The 22,833-nt window shown below is 41.7% G+C and overlaps 1 protein-coding gene across 1 annotated transcript in view; it reads right to left on the bottom strand.

Annotated features, from left to right (window-relative positions):
- The window catches only part of AGBL1 (ATP/GTP binding protein like 1), a 1,004,372-nt gene that overhangs the window by 969,988 nt on the left and 11,551 nt on the right, over positions 1–22,833 (bottom strand). Inside the window, exon 2 of the mRNA XM_037832989.1 lies at positions 10,340–10,422. Coding sequence (XP_037688917.1) covers positions 10,340–10,399 — 60 coding nt within the window. The 5' untranslated portion in view covers positions 10,400–10,422. The remainder of the gene's footprint in view (positions 1–10,339; positions 10,423–22,833) is intronic.

Here is a 22,833-nt window from a genome sequence, read left to right as displayed (position 1 = left end):
TTAAATATGTGCTTTCTAATGAAATGTTTTCATGTTGTTCTTGCTACACATCCCTGAGACAAAGGGCCGACTAAGCAGCCAGTTTGGGGACTTTATTTCCAGAATAAACTCCATGCAGTTCACTTCTTTGCTTGAACACTCAGTAAATATTTTATTTACCGAATGTATTTGCAGTCCCTGATTTGGTTGTCAGTATAGCTGTTGCCTGTGCTCCAGAGCAATGCTGCCCCAGGTGGTAAACTCTCGAAGGTCAGGTACTCAGCTCTGTCAGTTAAATTATTGTGTGTGGCCCCATTACAGCCAAAGAGCTATACGGTATCATTTTGATTTTGCTAATAAAGGGCTGGGAGTTGTTGAAGGAACAATTTTGTGGGCTGAAAAGATGCTAGTTAAGAGCATAGCATCCCTTGGCCACCTGCAGTGAAAAAAATCATGGCTTTTCCTATGCTCAAAGGCCAAGCTTAACTCTAGGGGAAATTTAAGGAGCTGAAAATTGAAAAGCATAGACAGGAAAGGGAGAAAGTCAGGCCATTCATCCTAAAGGAAGTGGCAGCTACTCAGTCACTGTTTCACTGGTCAAAGGGAGAAAAGCATTATTCAGGGAGGCTGGTAAGGAGGAAAAGTGTCCTACAAGCATAGCGCAAACCAGGGTCAGATTTGGAATTAGAAAGACTTGGATTTGACCCCTTATTCTTGTTACTTACCAGTTGACTGATTAGGTCAATTTATGTAATAAGTCTTAGTTTCCTCATCTGTAAAATAGGGCTCAAACTACCCACCACAAAGGTGTGTTGGGAGAATAAAGTGGGCTAAAAGACATGAAAGTATCAAGTGCCTGATCAGTTCTCAAGAAGGGCTGTTTCCTTCCATCCTTCATTTCTCTTCCTCATTCCAAAAACCGGCTCTCCCCCAGAAGGATGTCACCAATGAACTCTGACACAGATTTGAGTACTTGCAAATAATCCTTTGGGAACTATCCAGTTAAAAAATGAGATCACTAAGACGCCAATTTCATCCTCAGCTTCTGGGGGATTATTCAAACAGTAGTGGGGTATAAGTATGTAAAGATGACTGACATTTCAATGGCCCCGTTCATCCTTTGCTCAAAAATTTTTCCAAAAGCCTGTTGCGCCCCCCACACACACATACACACAAAACAGGCATTTCACCAATCTCTGAAATTATGCCACCACCACCCCACCCCCTATGAGTAACACAGTGTCTGCTTAGCTGTCTCAGAAATTCAGGAAACAAAGTTCACAAGAATTCTGAAAGGAATAGAGAGCCAGGACATGATGATTTGCTTGGGCTCTAGCCAAGGTGCTGTTCAAAATTTTGGCAATGGCTTTAGTGACATATGCTAGAAGTCCCCAGACAAACCCCCTGCCAGGTACCTTCACTCCCCAACCTCCAGGTGCTTCTATCCCACAAGACTGAGCTGAGATTTGAGCCTTTAAAAGAACCATCATGTGGACCTCAGCTAACTTTTCTGTGGACACCTACACTGAGAGACACTTTCTGGTGACCCCGTATAGGCAGAAAAACAACTGTGCTGGCAGGAAAAAACACCATGTCTACATCTGGCAAAACACAGCCTCCCACAGGGTGCCTCCTGGAGCCCCTGCTGACTCAGAGGAGAATGTCACCTCCTGAGTCACCAATACTGCTCTGGCCAGCTGGCACTGCTTCTCCCCAAAATCTCCTCCTCAGACCCTGACAAGCTATTCAATGAGAACACAGCCTGAGGCTTCTAAGAGACGTTTCAACCTTCTAGATGCTTGCTTTACTGTTGATCCCCAAAATAAGTCAAGCACTTCTGACCATTTTTTTGACCATCTTAGGTCAATAAAATAATTTGGGAATAATTTGACATCTAACCTAGAAGGACACACATTCTTTATGTAGGTGTGATTAATTTTGATTAAGAAATATCCACCCACAGCAGACTTGAAATTTACCATACGTGGGCCCTCTAGCAAACAGAGGATTGTTTTGGGATAAGGAGTGGATGGAGCACCCCTCCTTCTTTGGGATCCCTGGTCTGTGTGCATTCTTATTCAACTGATCCAGCCAGAGCAAGGTGTGACCAAGGAGCTATTACAGCCCAGAAGGTTAAACTCTGAACAATAACTGGATGTGGAAATTACACAGAGCCAGAATAACTACATGAGGAAAACTTCAGAAACACTGGAATTTAGTTCAATAAAGCAGATCCTTAGTTGAGGTTTTCTTTAACTTTCAATTAGACTTGTGGCCTCTTAATCATTAACCAGTGTAAAACAGGTATTTATTGAGCACTGAGTGAGAGCATGGCATGCCGCAAAAACAACCAGCTTTAAAACCTGGGTTTGACCTCCCTCTACTTCAGGTCTCGCATCAGTAAAAAGAGGAATAATATCACATCCAGCACATACGGTTATTGTCAGGATTAAACATATTGTTGTAGATTGCACTATTTGCCCCAGTCTTCGTTTCCCCCTCATGCTACGCCAAATTACTTTGCAGCCATCCCCACACCACCTACCATGTATTTCCCCACCCCAACTTTGAAACCGTTTGGCCATCTAACTTGCTCTGACCTATTGAATGAGGTGGACATGTCAGTGTGCCAATTCCTAGCACAGGCTATTCTCTTGTGCCTCTACACAGCCAGGAGAAGAGCAAGCCTTTGCTAGGCTGCTGGTGGAGAAGGGTGAGAGACACATGGAGCAGAGCCACCCTATCCGCTACAGCCTGAAACAGAGCTCTCTCAGCTAGCTCACTGACCTACAGTGAGAAGAGGAGCCACCCAGCCAAGCCCAGCCCAGCCCAACCTAAATCATCCAAACCCCAGACAGACAAGGGAATAATAATAAATGACTGAGGTTTTTTAAACTACTGAATTTGCGGGTGGTTTGTTATACAGTATTACTGTGACAAAAGCTAACCAATACATTTATTTTTACTTTACACACACACACACACACACACACACACACACACAGCATCTTTCAGAGAACCAAGTATGTAGTAGCTGATCAATAAACGGTGATTTCCTTCGCCCTCCTACTGCATTCCAGGTACTGTGCTATATGTTCGGAATGCAGCGCTGAATAGAACTCAGAACCACAAGAAGCATCCAGGCTTATAGAAGAAAAACTATAAGATACTGGTTCCAAGTCATAGGTCCCTCACAAAAAATTAATGGAAGCCATAGAAAGAAAAAGCAATGAACAATACATTCTTTTCTGCAATTTTCCTCTAAAACATGACAAAATAGATGTTCTTCCAAAAGAAGGATTTCTTTTCTACATGCCAAGACTATATCCTCCAGATACTTTCATGAGCCTAAAAGAAAGACTCCTTAAAGACAGGGAGAACTTTTTTGGTTATGTCTATTCTTTGCTTTATATGAGGTTTTTATTAGAGACTCTTCAGGAACCAGCCTGGTTTGGTGGAGTCGGAGAGTGCTGCAAACCTAACTAACTTGAGCTTCAAGCAGAAGGCCTTCAAGGGAGATAAAAGGACTTTTTCTTTTTTATCAATGTTGTAGAAAGTAGTACAAAAGAGTACCTATTTTTCTGAAGACAAAAAGTGTACTCTCTGCAGTCGCCTGCCCTCATGAAAGGAAACAGTTCTTGATAGGGACTTTGTCTGCAAGGGAAGAATCAAATCCACTAGGAGGTAAAGCACGAAGATATTAGAGATTTTATCACAAGCCATGTAATGCCTGTCATCGAACATTCATCCAGTAATGGTACAGCCCAATAACACCCTTCTGTGTTCTTAAACTTCTCCTGTCAGAGAAGCTTTAAGGATAGTTTCTATTCTTTGCCCCTTTGAAATGACCATTCAGTGGTTGGCCGTGAAAGCAGCCTCAGCCTGACAGAGAATTATTGGCTTTTTACTTGTCAGCTCAGGGAAGATATCTACACGATGCCACTAGCAGCCGAGGTGGCAGGCAGACAAAAGGGCAACAAAATGTGAAGCTCAAAGCCCAGAGGGAATAGTGTTGTCCAGAATCCACTCATGCCTCAATTCCAGTGAGAGCTGGTCACCTCCAGGAGAGTGACCAGTTTTAGGAGGGAGGCCTGGAAGGTGTGTTTGTGTAACCAGGTACAGTACAGGGGAAATCAGAGCCCTGAGCAGCACCTCCTCACTTAGGTGAACACAGAATTCCCCTCCAACTGAGTGGCTCCACACCACTGTGTCTTTCTTCTTATATTACAGATTAGAAAACGTTTTCATCTACTTGAGTTCCTTAAGCCTTACCACACCCTAATGTGACATATGAAATTGCAGCTATTTGAACAGTTTAAACCTTCAAAAATTGCAATGACAAATGGTTCGACCAAAAAAGTACTAATTTTTTTTGAGTCAGGTTTATACACAGTACAGTTCAAGCTTTTGTAATATATGGTTGTAAGAATTTGGGGCAAAGGCACACAGTGTGTAACTGCCACCACAATTAAGACGTAGAACATTTCCTTAACCCCAGAAAAGTGCCCTCAAGCCCCTGTGTAGTCAATCCCCCTCACCCCACACCAAGGCCCCTGCCAACCACTGATCTGTTTTCCACCCCCATAGTTTTGCCTTTCTGGAATGCCTGCTGAATCTGGCTTCTTTCACTTAGTATAATGCACTTGAGACTCATCCATGTTGTTGTGGGTATCAGCAATTTGTTCCATTTTATTAATGAGCAGAATTCCCTTATACGGATTCACCACAATTTGTTTATCCATTCACCAATGTTTGACGTGGGTTGTTTCCAGTCTAGGGTGATACAGAATAAAGCTGATAAACATATGCATGCAGGATTTTGTGTGGGTGTATACTTCCATTTCTCTTGGATAAATACCTAGGAGTAGGATTGCTTGGCCATAAGATGTATATTTAACTTTAGAAGAAATGGTCAAACTATTTTCCAAAGTGACTGTTTCACTCTGCATTCCCAACAGCAGTGCATGAGAGCTCCAACTGTTCCACATCTTTGCCAACACTGGTATTGTCAAATTTGGGGTAAAAAAAGGTTAGCCATTCTAATAGGTATGTAGTAACACATGATAGTGGCTTTTAGTTTCCACTTCCCTAATAATTACTGATGTTGAGCATCTTCACAAGTGCTTACTTTCTACCAATATATATTTTGTTGAAGGTATATGCTCCAGTCTTTTGCCCACTTTTTAAAACTGTGTTGTTTGCTTTCTTATTACTGTGAGAGTTCTTTATATATTCTTATTACTAGTCCTTTATCAAGTATGTGTTTTGCAAATATTTTCTCCCAGACTGCATCTTTCCCTTTCATTTCTTCAACAGTGTCTTTTGAAGAGCATAAGTTTTTCATTTTGATGAAGTCCAATTTATCATTTTTTTTTCCTTTTATGGTCCATGCTCTCTGTGTTCTATATAGGAAATCTTTGCCTAACCTAAGGTCAGAGAGATTTTCTCCTATGTTTTCTTCTAGAGGTTTTATAGTTTCTGGTTTTACATTTAGGTCTAGAATCAATGTTGAGTTAAATTTTGTATAGAGTGCAACGTATAGGTCAAGATTCTCTTTGTTTTTGTTTTTTCTTTTTTGCATATGGATATTCAATTATTCCAGCATCATTTGTTGAAAAGACCATCCTCATCCATTGATCTGCCTTGAAATCTTTAACAAAAATCAATTAATCATATATGTGTGGGTCTATTTCTAAACTGCATTCTGTTCCATTGATCTATGTGTCTATCCTTTTTCCAACACCATACTATCTTGATTACTGAAGCTTTGTAGTAAGTATTGAAATCAGGCATCGGAGTCCTAAAACTTTGTGTTATTTTTTTCAAATTTGTTTTGGCTATTCCAGTTGTTTTATTTCCCATATAAATTTTTAAATCAGCTATAAGTAAGCCTGGCTACTATTTTTAAGATGACAGAGCGACTTACACAAGGTTACAGTTAATGTGTCAGAGCAAGCTCATGGATCCAAGTTCACGATCTGACATGGAAGGAACCAGAGGACTAAAGGACGACATCATTATCGCAGAGGGTCTGAGGACTCATTCATGGCAGGTCCTGCCAAGCTTGCCAAAGGTCAGGACTTCTGGCTCTCAATGCACTGGGAAGAAAACCGACCCTGTCTCCAGTCACTCAGCCCCTGCCTTGCCTTCTCAGGGAAGGGCAGACAATCAAACAGTATCTGGAATAAATCATGCAGTCATAGACCCTGTGTCTGGGGATCCAAGGTTGAGCCCTGACTCTCATGGAGCTATGAATTCCTACTTTAATAAGCCCTGCCCTGTTCCAAGTCCATTCAACCAAGCTTCTGTCTCAGTTTCCTGGTTAGCATTCCCATTCCCCACTGGAAAAGAAGCCCAGCTCTGAATCCTCTTGCTAGTGCTCTGACACCCAGCATCACTACCTCTAGGCCTCTCCACTAAGGGGCTGTTGCCTCTCTGCTGTCACTGGCTGGGGCTCTGAAGCAATGCATGCTCAAGACCAGAGCCTTGCTTCCTGTGCCTTTGCCTGTTTCTATCCCCATGGGTGGCCCATCACTGGACTCTTCCTCTTGTCTCTATACCTTTCCCAAATCAAACCCAGCTTTATTCTGCTCTGTTGGACAGTTTCTGGAAAGTATCCCTTTCTGCCACCTCAATTCTGCCAAGGAGGCAGAATATGGTAGTAGTTGAGAATTCCAAAGCTTCGATTTGGAACCAGAGAGACCTTGTTTGAATCCCAGGGCTGTTTTGGGGGGCAAGTTACTTATTTTCTGAGTAGCAGAAAATGCCCCCACAGGGCTTTCAGGAGAACAAAAATTAAATTCTTGGCGCAGTTCCTGGCACATACATAGTAGTAGCAATCAGTGCTAGCATAGCTCCCCCACCCCTACCCCACCCATCTAGGCCTGTTCCCTGTCACTGCCAGCCCTCACCCACTAAGAACACAAGAGGCCTCCCAACAGAGCACCCCCAGCATCACGCTGCTGGCTGCAATGTCCTTTCCAGCTCTAGAAAGACTCAGCAGTGGAAAATTCAGCAAGTCTTCCATCCTGAGAGCAGCAAGCCTCTGCTCCCCAGGTCCACTGTGCTGCCCTGATTGAAGAGAAATGGGCATTTATTTTTCATGATACAGAAAAAAACCCTCTCGCACTTAGGGAAAGGAACTCAAGCCTAATATCTAACACTACTGACAGTCTTATTCACTTTTAATGGTGAATGACCAGTGAGGGAGCTTGTCTCCATCACTGGAGGGCTTTAATGAGTACTCTGATTCTCTTCTTTGCTAGCTTACAGTAGAGCCTATCCTTCATCCCAAAGACAGTGCCACTGGTTTGTGACCAGAAGAGCATGAGATTGCTTTCTGATGGTGGTGATGGGTGGTACTGGTCCACCCCACTCTCTGGACTCCCCCATGACCAGAGAGGTAGGTGCCAATGAGAATATACTGAGACGGCAGGTGGGTTTTGGATTGAGGCTGGGGCTAGAGATGCAGCATTATATACTGGCACGTACAAGGACCAGACCTGCCATCTCAGTATGTTGGCTTTGAGTTCTAACCACTGGATGACAAGTATGAGTCCCTCTTGCTCCAGAAGCAACTCTGGGATCCTCTCTGAGCCTATCAGAAGGCAGGTCACTATAAGACCATAAGTACAAGAAAAAAAACTGAAACCAGAAATCACACAGGGACCAAATCACAAGTCACAAACTGCATAAACAGCCTAAATGAGAGCATGGCCCGAGGCCCACAGGTGTGCCAGGCCACACACAACAGTAACGCCAAAGCAGATGGAATAGGTTTGAAGATATAGATCTACAATCACTCCCTTTCTGTTCCCCCTTTTTCTAATCTTCCTTCATTTCTGCCTTCTCTCTACTCCACTTGACATACCATCTACTCTATCTTTTTCCATCTTGTATTTCCTAATTCATTTTTCAAATGTTGATCAGCTTCCTCCCTTCCTATAACAAACCTCACTTGGTCCATCTAAGGGATCACCCATATGTCAGTACGGCCCACGTGAACATCCTCCTAGCTGAGAGCATAATAAGCCCACACCGTTATTCCCAGTTCAGTCTGAGAGGGGCTAATTCCAGCTCTGGGAGAGTTCAGACAAGACCCCAAAACCTGCTCCAGGGTTGGCAAATACCTAGTACATATGCCTTGACTCTCCCAAACATTAACTGTAGCAGACATGGCATTCTCTTCCGTTGAGCCAAAAATATTGGAATTGAGTGTAAGCTCCCAATTGGAGACTGCATGAGATAACTGTCCAGTTGGCCTAGCAATGTTCCCATTTTAATCCTGAATATCCCAAATCTCAGGAAACTCCCCAGTCCCAGACAAACCAAGACAGCTGTTGTCTGGAATGCAGCTGCATGGCTAAATCTCACTACAAGGGAAGCTGGGGAATAAAGTTATCTAGCTGTATGCCAAAGAATAGGAGATGGGTTGTTTGCTGAAGTTCTAGCCGGTCTTTGCCTACAGCATTCATTAGTCACAAAAGCAGGGCCCTCTGAGGTCAAAGGGTCCAAATGCCCCCCTTATCCCACACACCCTGGTTACAACAAGAGAATACCATGGGGGTGACAGAAATAAAAGGAAGACAACCAAGCAATTCATTTCTAGGTATCTACCAAGGGAACTGAAAACAGATGTTCACACTAAAACTTGTACACAAATGTTAACAGCAGCATTATTCATAATAGCTCCAAAATCGAAACAATCCAAATGTTCATCAATAGATAGATGAATGGATAAACGAAATGTGGTATATACACACGGGAATGTTATTCAGCCACAAAAAGGAATGAAGTACTGACACATGCTACAACATGGAGGAACCTGGAGAACACTATGCTAAGTGAAAGAAGGCAGACACAAAGGATCACATATTGTGTGATTCCATTTACATGAAACGTTCAGTTTAGGTAAATCCTTAGATACAGAAAGTACATTCATGGTTACCAGGGGCTGGGGGAAGGGGAGAATAGGGAGTATGACATTTCTTTACATACAGGATTTCTTTTTGGGGTGATGAAAATGTTCTGGAATCAGATAGTGGTGATAGTTGCACAACTTTGTGAATATATTGAAAACCATTCAACTGTACACTTTAAAAGGGTGTATTTTATGATATGCGGATTATATCTCAATTGTAAAAAAAAAATAAATAAAAGGAAGACAAAGTTTTCCCTCCATTCCCCACCTAGTCTCACCCACACCTGCCCCAGACCTCCCTGCTGTCCCATTTGCCCACTTCCATAGGCTCCTGGCATCCCCCTTGCCCCACGGCTGGTGGGTGGCCAGGGACACACACATGCTGTTGTCATGGCGATATGTGACATGACCAAGCTTGTTTCTGCCCCCCTCCCTGAAGCAGCAGATGGGTAGTTGTGCCCAGGACAGGAGGGACTGCAGAGGCGAAGAGAGCAAGAAGCAGAGATTGCAAATGGCATTACTGCTCTTCCTTTCTGCAGGGCACTGCCAGGGCACTGGGTTTCTCACTGAACCATGGAGCTCCTGGAAACAGTAATCTAAAGACTTCCCTGCCATCTGGTCTTCTAATGACCCTTCAGTTCAGAACACCGAGCCTTCCAGGGAAGCAATCTATACTAAAAATTTTAGTTTTTTCTCACTGAGGCAGCTGCAGAAAGACAGTTCTGAACACACGAACAACAGGAATTTCTTTGTTTCAGGGGAACTGCCCCTGAATAACAATAACCCCTCACATTTGGAGAGCGTGTTACAGTTTTCCAGGTTTGGTCACCATTCATCAAAACACTGCTTCCCACAGCAACTGTATGGGACAGGCATTGTTCGTCCCATTTTACATATGCATAAGCAGCTAAGAGGTTTGCCTGAGGTCACCTGCCCACAAAGAGTAGAACTTAATCTCAGATTATATTGGCGTTAAAGGGACCCAAGAGTCACTGAATCCAAACCATTTATTTTGCAAATGAGAGAAATGAGGCCCAGTGGGTTATGTGTCTGATCTGCTGTCATGCAGCTAGATCGGGAATTTGGGTGTTCCATCACCCAGAACACTGTTCCAGTGCTGCCTCCATAGCTTTTTAAGTGGGAATTTGGGCACAACTATACAAATGAGATGAGTTCCACAGTCACCCACACTCTGAAACCTTTCCTTCCTCAGAGGAGGATTCCCCACCCTCTCCTCTGTAGGCCCAGAGTGACCAGCACTTGCTGTATTGGAATCTAGTTGTCTTCTTCTGTTTAAGTTGTCCCCACAAAACAAGTGAGCCACTTGGGTGCAGGAACTGTAACTCCTTAACTTTTCTGAGAGCCTAAAACAATGGTCCAATAGGACACTGAGTTGACTTCATCCATCCATTCATTCACAAACACTTACTTAGCACTTACTCTGTGCTTAGGCTTTCTTCTGGGGCTGACAATGCAGTGGTGAACAAAACACCCAGGCATTGGTATTCATGGAGCCTGTGTGCCTGTGGGATGGGCAAATAATAAATTAGTAGATGAATTCATCAATGATTAGATCTACTCATCTATTTCTATGATCACACAGTGCTTCACAGAAAACAAACAAGGGAATGAGAGAGGGATAAGAGCCAAAACCTGAATGGCAAAAAGGAGCCAGTCAGGCCAAGATGCCAGCACAGAGCATCTAGGGCAGAGGGAATAGAAAAAAACACCGAGTTTGGTGTCTCCAAAATCACAGAAAGATGATAGCGTAGGAGGAAGGAGGGGAACAGTGCAAAACAAAACAACGGTGCAGGGGTCAGATCATGCAAGGCCATGAAGACCATGGCAGAGTTTGGAATTTATCTGGAACATACTGGAAAGCCATAGGAGGGCTTTAAGCAAAGGAATGGCCTGATCTTACTGACACTATAAGAACATTCCCCTGTCTGCTGTGGGGAGAGTACAGACTGTAGAAAGTCAAGAGAGGGACTAGGGAGACAATTCATCATGGCAGCAGCCACAGGACAAGAATTATTTCTCTCTGTAAGTTTTAGTACCTTAGCCAGGTGTCAATCCTAGCATCACCAATAATGGGACTATGTGACATCACATGATTCCTCAGTGATGCAAATTGCCCAGGCAGAATTCTTGCCAAAATAGTTAACCCAAATATAGTAAGATAAATCCAGAGTGTTGGGCATTCTATTAACAAATGGACTGGGCTCTTAGAAATGGCCAAAGTCCTAAAAGACCAAAAAAGGAGGGTGTCAGCTCTAGATAAAAGATGGCTCAGGAGACATGACAACTAAATGCAATGCATGATTCTTGAATGGATTCTGGAGGGGTGGAGTGGAAATAACTATAAAGACTATTACTGGACTACTGGGGAAATTTAAATATGGATTGTATATTGGATATCATATTACTGTGTCAATGTTAAATTTCTTAGGTATGATAATCACGTTGTGGCTATGTACAAGAAAATGCCTTTGTTCATAGGAGACACGTGCTGAATTATTGAGAAGCGAAGTCTCAGGATTTCTACAACTCATTTTCAAATCATCCAAAAAAGAGACAGAGAGAAGAGGGACAGAATAAATGTAATGGGTTAACAATGGGTGGATCCAAGTGAAAAGCAAACGAGTATCATTTTCCAGCTTTTATTTAGATTTGAAATTTTTCAGACTAAAAAGTTGGGAGGATAGAAAATAAGTAGATAAAATAAGCGAAATAAGCAGATAACAAACACATGAGATTCGGGGAGCTCCTGTCTTTAAGAGCTTTACAAGCAGTTTTGCTAACATTGATTCCGAGGTAGACAGTTCTAGAAGTAGAGGGGGGCAGGACTAGAAAGGATGATCTTGCATAGTCTCTTCTAGACTGATGATATATCTTTTTTTTTTTAATTTGGAAATCCAAAAGCAGAAACAATGTGTGTGTGATACTTTAGGGGCTACTGCCATCTTGTGGATGTCAGGGTCTTGGTGAAGGGGGAAGCCAGACATCCAAGGTTACCAGATGCTAATTACCCCTCAAAGGCCTGATTGGTAGCACGCTGGGGGTTAGAGGTTTAAGTACGTTTGTTAACTTTCTTCCAGATTGAGTAACAGTAAAAAGCTGCCTCCATCCTTCAGCAAACTCCCTGGCTGGCAGGGCCTTTTGCCTTTAACATTATTAGGCCTAACAGGACTTTCATTGATTTTACTCTACAAAATTAGTGCCAGGGAGCCATTTAGTGGGATTTTACTGCCATTTGCACATAATATTGACTTGTTGTCATTGTTTTTCTTACTCACGAAGACTAATAAAAATAATATTGGGCACTTTCGATACTGCCTTTTCAAACCTCTAATTAGTTTACAGACAAAACTTAGAAAGCATGTCTGGGAGGGTTACTCTCGACCTGGAGATGGTGAGAAGTAGAAGGTGGGGCCACCGTTCCAGAAAGAAGGGAGTGTTAGGAGTAGCTGGAAATAAAAATCAATTATAGAATCCTTTGGATGACAGGATGGATATGGTAAAAGCATGAGGGCTTTAAAGCTAGGTGAACTCAGGTTTGCATTTCTACTTTGCTGCGCCATGTCCTGCTTGGGGCAGGTTGGACATGGTGCCTTCCCTGTGGGTTCTTCAGCACAACAGTAATAATAACCCACAGTATTGTTTTAAGGATCAAGGATGTTTTTAAGCAGTGGTTCTCAAACTTCAGTGTGCAACACAATAACCAGGAGGGTTAAAACACAGATCGCTAGACCCCCCAGCCCAGGGTTTCTGATTCCATAGGTCTGGGGTCACCTGAGAATCTGCATTTCTAGCAAGTTTCAAAGCGATGCTGGTCTAGGTAACATACTTTGAGAACCACCTGTTTAAGGATTAAATGGCATAATAAATATATGGTCAGCACCTGGCAAGCAGTGACAATCAATAACATGTCTGCCTGTCATCTCTCTTGTCTCTATCCTACCCACCCCCTGCACCAACCTTCAAGCAGACACAAGCATTTCTGAGAGAGGCTATCGCCAAGAACATGCAGCAAAGTTCTTCCTGAAGGCGCTTGACAGCCTGTAGTCGGTTGAATGGTGTCCCCCCAAAATTCATCTCCTCCCAGAATCTCAGAATGTGACCTTATTTGGAAATACAGTCTTTGCAGATGCCATTAAGGTAAGAATTAAGAGATCATACTAGAATAGTGTGAGTCCTAAGTCCAATGAGAGTGTCCTTATAAGAGAAAGGGATGCACAGAGAGACATGGAGTGTGAAAACGGAAACAGAAGTTGAAATTACGCTGCCACACACCAAGGAACGCCTGGAGCCACCAGAAGCTAGAAAAGGCAAGAAAGGATCTTCCCCTAGAGCCTTCGGAGGGAGCATGGAACTGAAGACACCTTGATTTCAGACTCCCAGGCTCCAGAGCTGTGAGAGAATAAATTGTGTTGTTGTAAACCCACCCCACCCCCTAACCGCAGTCTATGGTAATGTGTCCCAGCAGCCCTAAGAAGCTAATACACGGCCCCTTAGAAGAAATGCCTGACACCCTAACACCACCAGGGTCAGCACCCACCCTTTCCCCATAGGGCCTGGAATGAGCATCAAAATCAGATCAGCTAATCCAGGTGACACGTTTCCATGACTTTAACTTCCTCACTAGCATTTTCACTTCTATCCCAAAGGAGCCACACCTCTCAGCTTATGTGAAAAACATCTAAAAGTTAGTTCTTTTGTAAGACCAATTAACCAACAGTATGACGATGCTACCAGAAAGAAAGGGAAAAAGCTGGTGCTGTTTTCAACCGCATTTATAGAAATCTAGCATTTAGATGAAAGGGTGATATAGATCTAATGTGTTACACTGATCTGGCCACATGGGAAATTTTTCATTTTTAATAACAAATTAGTTCTATGAAAGGCTAAAAACAGGCAATAATCAAATGCATTCCAAATGCAGTTCATGAGCAAATTCTACTTATTCTTTAAATGTTTAGCATAAAAGTTCTCAACCCTATAGTTGCATATTAAATTCAACTGGGGAGCTTTTAAAAATACTAGGGCTGAGGCCCATCCCTCAGAGACTCTGATTTAATGGGTCTGTGGTGGGACCCAGGTAACAGTGTTTTTTAAAAGCTCCCTGGGTGATTATAATGTGCAGTCAGGGATAAAAACCACTGGTTTAACACTAAGCAGCACTTCAGGAAATGTCAGCATTAGCTAAATACTGCAAACATAACCTAAACTAGTAGTTTCCAGTTCAGACAGTACATCGGAATCATCTAATGCAGTCTTTAAAAATTCAGATCCCCAGCCTGACCCTTAATCAACTGGATCAGAATCTTCTCCAACGAGGCCCAGAACTCTGCATACTTTAAAAGTTGACTGCTTAATTCCAGTAATCAGCCCGAAGCCTACAATAAGGTTTCTCTGCTGGTGATGCATATCAGCTTCATCTGGGGCTCAACTCAGAGTCTACAAGATCAGTGTAGGGGACTAGACTCTCTATTTTAGAGGTTCCTCTTCCCCATGATTTTGGTGTGCCCCTCAGGTAATATCACTAACCAGGGTTCAGTTTTTAAAAATAGTAAACATACTCTAATGGCTACTGTATTAGTTAGCCACAGCTGTGTAATGATTTATCCCCAAAATTCGTAGCTTAAATCAACATTTATTATCTCAGTTTCTGTGGGTCAGGAATCTGAGTGTGACTGAGCTGGGTCATCTGGCTCAGCGTCTCTCACAGGCTGCAACCAAGGTGTCGGCCGGGACTGTAGTCACTTTCAGGCTCCACTCAGGACTGGATCTGCATCCAGGCTCACTGAAGTGGTTGCTGGCAGGATTAGATTTCTCACAGGCTGTTGGACTGACGGCCTCGGGGCCTCACCCACTATTGGCTAGAGGCCTTCCTCTGTTCCTTGCCAGGTGAAGCTCTCTGTAGAGCAGCTCACAACATGGCAGATGGTTTCATCAAAGTGAGCAAGCAAGAGAGCTGGAGAGAAAGAGAGTGCTAACAAGATGGGAGTCACAGTTTTTGTGACCTAATCACACAAGGGACATCTCATCACTTTTGCAGAATTCTACCCATTGAAAGCAACTCACTAGGGGTAAAACCTAAATGTCTTGTCAACCAAGATGGTGGCATAAGATGTGCCATTCCCCCACAGATTCTTTGAACAACTAGCAAAAAGTGGCAGAGCCTTCTTCTTCAGAACTCTGAAAAGCATTTAAAGGGTTATGGTAAACCGGGCAAGCACTGGATCAAGGAAACGCAGCTTTAAACTCCCCACCCACCCACCCCCGGCACAATGTGGAGCCAGCCTGCACTCCCATCGTGGATCCCTGGCTCTTTCTGGAGGGAGTAGAGTAACCCCCAGACACATACTGGTGTGTCTGTATGTCAGTGCCAATCTACCAGGTGGCAGCTTGAAATATGGAACCAGGAAAGTTGTCTCTGGCTCATCCTCCCAGAACTTGCCCTGCAGGCAGAAGCAGCTTGAGGACAGCCAAAGCCTTGTAAGAAACAATTCAATCAAAGCAGGCTGGGGTAAAGGATTACCATCTGTAAGACTCACAACAGAGCTCCCAGGAGGGGGGTAAAGTCTATATCAAAGGGAACAGAATGGATATTCAGATTCCTGTAAATGGGAGAATTCCTAAGGCCATGAGGAAGCCAAGCCCAGGACAAGACACAGGCTCAGAAAGACCAGACAGAACCCTGCACTTCACTTTCTCCTTATCTCTCTTGGTAGGAGAGCTCAACTCTCGAAGTAGAGCACCAGCCAATGCAAGGCCAATTGGCAAAAACTGTGAAGAGTATTTGGTTTTTTCTTTAATTTTTTTATTTTGAAATACTTCAAACTTAGAGGACAGTTACAAAAATAACAAACCCCATACAGAGAACTCCAACATACCTGTCCCTCTCCCCAGAAACCCAGACCCATCAATTTTAACATTTTGCCACATTTGCCATATCATTTTTTTTACCTATCTAACCTATCCACCCACCCATTCATCCAACCATCTCCCTATCTATCTGTCTATTTATCAATCCATTTTCTCAATACTTAAGCATAGGTTGTACACATGCATGGCAGAGATTGGCATGGCAGAATGGATAAAAAGGCATGACCCAACTATATGTTATTTACAAGAGACTAACCTTAAATTCAGAGACACAAGTAGGTTGAAAGTGAAATGACGGAAAAAATATACCCTGCAAAGAGTAACCGAAAGAGAGCTGGGGTAGCTATATTAATATAAGAAAAAACAGACTTTAAGTCAAAAACTGTTATAAGGTACAAAATGGATCACTATATACTGATAAAGGAGTCAATTCAAAAGAATACAAAACAATTATAAATATATATGCACCTTATGGCAGAGCCCCAAAATAAATGCAGCAAATGTTGACAGATTTGAAAGAAGTAGACAGTCTTACATTAATAGTAGGAGACTTCAATACATCACTTTCAATAACAGATAGACTATCTAGTCAGAAGATCAATAAGGAAACAAAAGACTTGAATGACACTATAAACCAATTAGGACATAAATAGAACACTTTACCCAAAACAGAATACACATTCTTCTTTAGTGCCCAAGGATCAATCTCCAAGATAGACCATGTGTTAGGTCACAAAACAAGTCCCAATAAATTTAAAAATATTGAAAACAAATAATGTAACTTCTCCAACCACAATGGAAAGAAGCTAACAATAACAGAGGAAGAACTGGAAAATTCACAAATACATGGAAATTAAACAACATGCTCTTAAACAGCCAATGGGTCAAAGAAGAAATCACTAGTGAAATTAGGAAATACCTTGAGATGAATGAAAGCAAACACACAGCACATCAAAACTTAGGAGATGCAGCAAAGGAAGTGCTGAGAGGGAAATGTATAGCACTAAATGCTTACATTAAAAAGAAGCAAGCTCTCAATCAAAGACCTAACCTCAAACCTGGAGGATCTAGAAAGAGAAGAGGAAACTAAACTGACAGCAAGTGAAAGGAAGAAAATAACAAAGATTAGACCAGAGATAAATGAAATAGGGAATTTTAAAAATAGAGAAAATCAACAAAGCCCAAAGTTTTGTCTTTGAAAAATAACTAAAATCAACAAAACTTTAGCTAAACTGACAAAGGAAAAAAGAGAAAGGACACAAATAACTAAAATCAGAAATGAAAGGGGGGGGACTTTACCACCAACCCCACAAATATGAAAAGGATTATAAGCGTTTACTATGAACAACTGTACATGAAAAATTAGACAACATAGATGAAATGGACTGGTTCCTAGAAACATAAAAACTACCTAGACTGACTCAAGAAGAAATAGGAGATCTACACAAACCTGTAACAAGTAAAGAGATTAAACCAATTAAATAAAAAAAAAAAAACCTCCCAACAAAGTAAAGCCCAAGACAAGATGGATTCACTGGTGAGTTTTACCAAACATTCCAAGAATCAACACCAATCCTCCTCAAAATCTTCCAAAAAATTGAAAAGGAGGGAATACTTCCTAACTCATTCTATAAGTTATCACCCTAATACCAAAGCTGGATAAAGATACCACAAGGACAGAAAATTGCAGACCAGTATCGCTTAGGAATATAGACGCAAAAATTCTCAACAAAATGCTAACAAACCAAATCCAACAAGACACCATGATCAACGGGGTTTTATCCCAGATATCCAAGAGTAGTTCAACATAAGAAAATCAACTGATGTAACAGACTGCATTAAAAGAATGAAGGGGAAAAAACACATAATCATCTCAATTGGCACAGAAAAGGCATTTGACAAAATCCAGCACCCCTTCTTGATAAAAACACTTACAACACTAGGAATAGATGGAAACTTCCTCAACAGGATAAAAGACATTTTTGAAAACCTACAATTAATACCATACTCCACAGTAACAGACTGAAACCTTTCCCTCTAAGAACAAGAACAAGAGAAGGATGCCTATTGTCATTATTGTTATTCAACGTTGTACTGGAAGCAAAACAATAAGGCAAGAAAAAGAAATAAAAGGCAAGAAAAAGAAATAAAAGGCATCCAAATTGGAAAGGAAGACATAAAACTTTCACTATTTGCAGATGATACAATCCTCTATGCAGAAAATCCCTTAAAATCCACAAAACATTACTAGTGCTAGAATTCAGCAAAGTGACGGTATGAAATCAACACACAAGAATCAGTAGTGTTTCTATACATTAGAAATGAACAGTTTGAAGAGAAAACAGAGAAAAAATTCCATTTACAATAGCAACTAAAAGAATCAAATATCTAGCAATAAATTTAACCAGGCATGTTGTAAATGGAAAAGTATAAAACATTACTAAAAGAAACCACAGAAGGCCTAAAGAATGGGAGGACATTCTGTGTTCATGGATTGGAAGACTAAATATTGTTAAGATGTCAATCCTACCCAAAGCGATTTACAGATTCAACACAGTCCCTATCAAAATTCCAAAAGCCTTCTTTGCAGAAATGGGAAAGCCAATCAACGAATACATATGGTAGGGTAAAGGGCTCCAACTTAGCCAAAACCATCTTGACAATGAAGGCCAAAGTTGGAAAACTCATATTTCCCAATTTTAAAATTTATTACAAAGCCACAGTAGTCACAACAGGATGGTACTGGCAAAAGGACAGACATATACACCAATGGAATCAAATTTGGAGTTCAGAAAAAAACCCTCACATCTATAGCCAACTGATATTTGACAAGGGTGATGTCCACTCAAAGGGGATAAAACAGTCTCTTTAACAAACGGTGCTGGGAAAACTGAACATCAATGTGCAAAAGAATGAAGATGGACCCCCACTTCATATCATATACAAAAATTAACTCAAAATGGATCAGAGACCTAAATAACCAAAACTATAAAACTCCTAGGAAAGAAAACATAGGGAAGCATCTTTAGGACCCTATGTTAGGCAATGGTTTCTTAGACTTTACAGCAAAGCACAAGCAATAAAATAAAAAAAAAAACAGATAAATTTTAAAAAATTAAACTCTTGTGCATCAAAGGACTTCATCTTCAAAGTAAAAAGACAACCTACAGACTGGGAGAAAATATTTGGAAACCACAAATCTGATAAGGGTTTACTATCCAGAATATATATTAAAAAAAAAAAAAAGTCCTAGCATTCAAGAGCAAAAAGACAAACAACCCAATTAAAAAATGGACAAAAGACTTGAATAGACATCTCTCCAAAGAAGATATACAAATGGCCATAAAGCACATGAAAAGATGCTTAATATCACTAACCACTAGGGAAATGCCAATAAAAACCACAATGAAAAACCACCCACTAGAATGGCTACTATTGAAAAAAAATAATAAGTGTTGGAGAGGATGTGGAGAAACAGAAGCATTCATTCATTGTTGGTGCGAATGTAAAACGGTGCAACCATTACGGAAAATAGTTTTGTGGTTCCTCAGAAAGTTAAGGATAGAATTATCAAAAGACCAGCAATCCTACATATAGGTAGATACTCAAAAGAATCAAAAGCAGGGATTCAAACAGATATTTACACACTGATGTTCACAGTGGCATTATTCAAAATTGCTAAAAGGTGGAAGCAACTCAAGTGTCCACAAACAGATGACTGGATAAGCAAAATGTGGTATATACATACAATGGAATATTATTCAGTCATAAAAAGGAATGAAGTTCTGGTATAAGTAACAACAGGGATGAACTTGAAAACATCCTGTTGAGTGAAATGAGCCAGACACAAAAGGACAAATATTGCATGATCTCATGGATATGAAATAATTAAATATATTCATAAAGTCAGAAACTAGAATACCAGTTACCAGGGGCTGGAATGGGCACAGGGAACAGGAAGTTAATGCTAATTGGTACAGAGTTTCTGTTTAGGGTGGATGGAAAAGTTTTGGTAATGGGTACTGGTGATAGTAGCACAGGATTGTGAACGTGATTAACACCACTGAACCATATATTTGGATGTGGTTAAAAGGAGAAATTTTAGGTTGTATAGATGTTACCAGAATAAAGTTTTTAAAAAACCAGAGGACTGTACAAAACAGTGAACCTAATGTACACTATGTACTACAGTGAACAGTATAATTATTGTAATATTATTTCATCAATTATAGCAAAGGTGTTGATAGGGAAAACAGGGGTTGCAGGGATAATATGGGAACTCTGCATGATTTTTCTATAAACCTACAACTTCTCTTAAAAGGAAAAAAAAAACTCACTAGGTCCGGTCCACACTCAAGGGGAAGAGTTTACACATGGGTGTGAATACTAGGAGGAGAGATCATTGGGTCCACCTCAGAAGGCTGCTTCCACAGCTACCACTGCCAGGCACCCTGCACACACTAACTCACATAGTCCTTAGAACAGCCCTGCACACACTAACTCACATAGTCCTTAGAACAGCCTTGTGAAGAATGAGCCTTGTGAAGAATGAGCCTTGTGAAGAATGAGGAAACTAAGGCAAAGAGGGATAAAATACACCCTAGGAGGCATGGGGCTCGCAGATTCCTGGGACTCGACTCGTCCACCCATTCCTACTCATTCCTTGGCAAAAGAACTTATCCATACAGATCCTGTTTCTGACTACACGTGAGCAGAATACTTCCCAGACATAAACATAATATTTCCTAGGACTCTACAGTGGACAAGAACTAGAGAGAGCATGACTGGCACATGCCCTAGAGGGCCCAGGATCTGAGGGTCCAGACAGGGGTAAAGACGTGCTACAGTTGGCCACAGGCAGGAGGAGGCCGCTATGGAGAAAAGCTTATAGCTCACGACCCAGGCACAACTCTTCTGTCCCAAAGAGGATTTTGAATCCTCAGTTTCCCCCTCTGCCCACCCAGCAGAGTCCTGAAACACTGTTTCAAATAACGTGAAGAATATTCCCAGGCTGCTCCTATTACCCAAGTATTTCTTAGCAGCCTTGAATAAGTTGGATCAATAAGCTACTCTCAAATGATGATGAAATGCAATGCATGATCCTGGACTGGACCTAATAAGAGAGAAGAAAATGCCCAAAGGACATTATTGGGACCTATGAACAAATTGGAATATAGATTGTAAGCTCTGTATCAATGTTAAGTATCTTGAACTTGATAAAATCCTTAAGGTGATAACATAAGTGAACATCCTTGTTCTTAGGAAATGTACATGGTGATAGTAAGTGTTCAAGGAGTATGATATGTACAACCTACACTCAAATGTTTAGAAAATAGATATGGATAGATTGATTGACTGATAATAGATAATAGATGAGAGAGAAGGAATAATACAGCAAATGTGGCAAAATGTTAAAAGTTGGTGGATCTGTGTATCAGGGTGAAGGTTATGTTGGAATTGTCTGTATGGGTTTTGTATTATTTTTGCAACTGCCCTGTAAGTTTGAAATTATTTCAAAATGAAAAGTTTAAAAAAGTAAAATAAACTACCTTTCATTTGTGCCCCTTTGGCATGAATTTTTCATTAGGCCAAATTCAGTTAGGTTCAAGCACATACCATTCCCTCTAAGATGGTCCCTTCCAATTGCAGGCATATGAGTGTTTACAGGAGGATGCCATCCTGATGTTCCAGAGGCTCCTGGCAAATTTGGAGAGTGTCTTTACGAATACTGTCTTTCAGTGCTCAGGGGTTAAGACTGAAGATGAAACCACTCTTGGATTTATGCTATTAATAAAGCAGGTTTCTTTCTCTCCACATTAGGGAAAATGACTAAACTTTCAGTTGAGTGTCTGGCTTGGTTCAGCCCTCTGGAAGATCGCTCATCTAAGGGACAAGTCAGCGAGTGAAGAAAGGGTCAAGGTGGCCTTATGAACGGGGGAGAGACCACAACCCCATTTCAGGGGTTTCAGTATCCCCCACATGGACCTTAAGTCTGCCCCATGAGTCTAGAGGAAGTGCTTGTGAGGTTTATCAGGCAGTGACTCCGACCCCTGAGCTCAGAGGACAGAGTTGCTCACCTGGGGTCTCCTCATCTATCATGTAGTGCCTGGGGTCAGTCCACTGACAAATATGCCTTGGAGGCCACCAAACAAGGACAGCTCTGTGACACAGTTCTTTTGACAAATGGAAATACGCTGGGAAGAGTGAATACCTAAAAACACAGCAAGAGACAGCAGACCTGGGGTGAAGACTCTGTGTCTCTAACACTCTCTAGGTGATGTCACTGCTGTTGGCCCACAGACCACACTATGGAGATGAACACACTGCTGAAGCCAGCTCAGAAGTCATGGAATGATGAGGTATCTGGTCACACCTCTGGGTGACAGAGACATGCAGCCAAGGAAAGGCACTTCTTCCCTCATTAAGCTCTAAACTGAAAAGGGGCACACTTCTGAGCATGCAGTGAAACTTAGAATAAGGAGCACAGAAGAAGGTGTCAAGAGACTCAAGTTCTAGTCCTGATTCCTCCATCAATAAGTTGTGTGACTCTGAGCAAGTCTCCCTGGCAAGTGGGCTAGTGACCACAATAGGATGTGAAAAAGCTAATGGAAAAATACATCTGACAGTGTTTTGAAAATCATAAAATAGTCCATAAATGCAAGGTCAAAGGACCATGATCAACAGCTCAGGGCTTAAGAGTGACCTGCTGCCCCTCAGCTGCCTCACTCAGCACTGTCCTCAACAGCAGCTGCACAGGTCCCTGGGATCTCCAGAGAAGGCCTCAATACCCTTTTACAAGAGCCATGCTGTGTAGGCAGCCTATAATCCCCATCACTGTGGTTATCCTTGGGGCAAGAGGCTTTCAAAGACATACCAAAACTCCTCCCGGGCCTTCGAATTCTTAACTGCAATGTTTGACTACTCTTTTAATCCTTCAGCCCTAAGGAGATTATGGAGAAAGAATGTACTTTTCAAATATCGTGGGCAATGAGGCAAATATTAATCAGTACTACCCCCATTTGATAGACAGGAAATGGAGGGATGAG

Source organism: Choloepus didactylus, chromosome 4 (genome assembly GCF_015220235.1).
Source record: "Choloepus didactylus isolate mChoDid1 chromosome 4, mChoDid1.pri, whole genome shotgun sequence".
Classification (NCBI taxonomy): Eukaryota; Metazoa; Chordata; class Mammalia; order Pilosa; family Megalonychidae; genus Choloepus; species Choloepus didactylus.
Note: the sequence above shows the minus strand (reverse complement) of the source record. Positions and strands in the feature narration are given on the sequence as shown.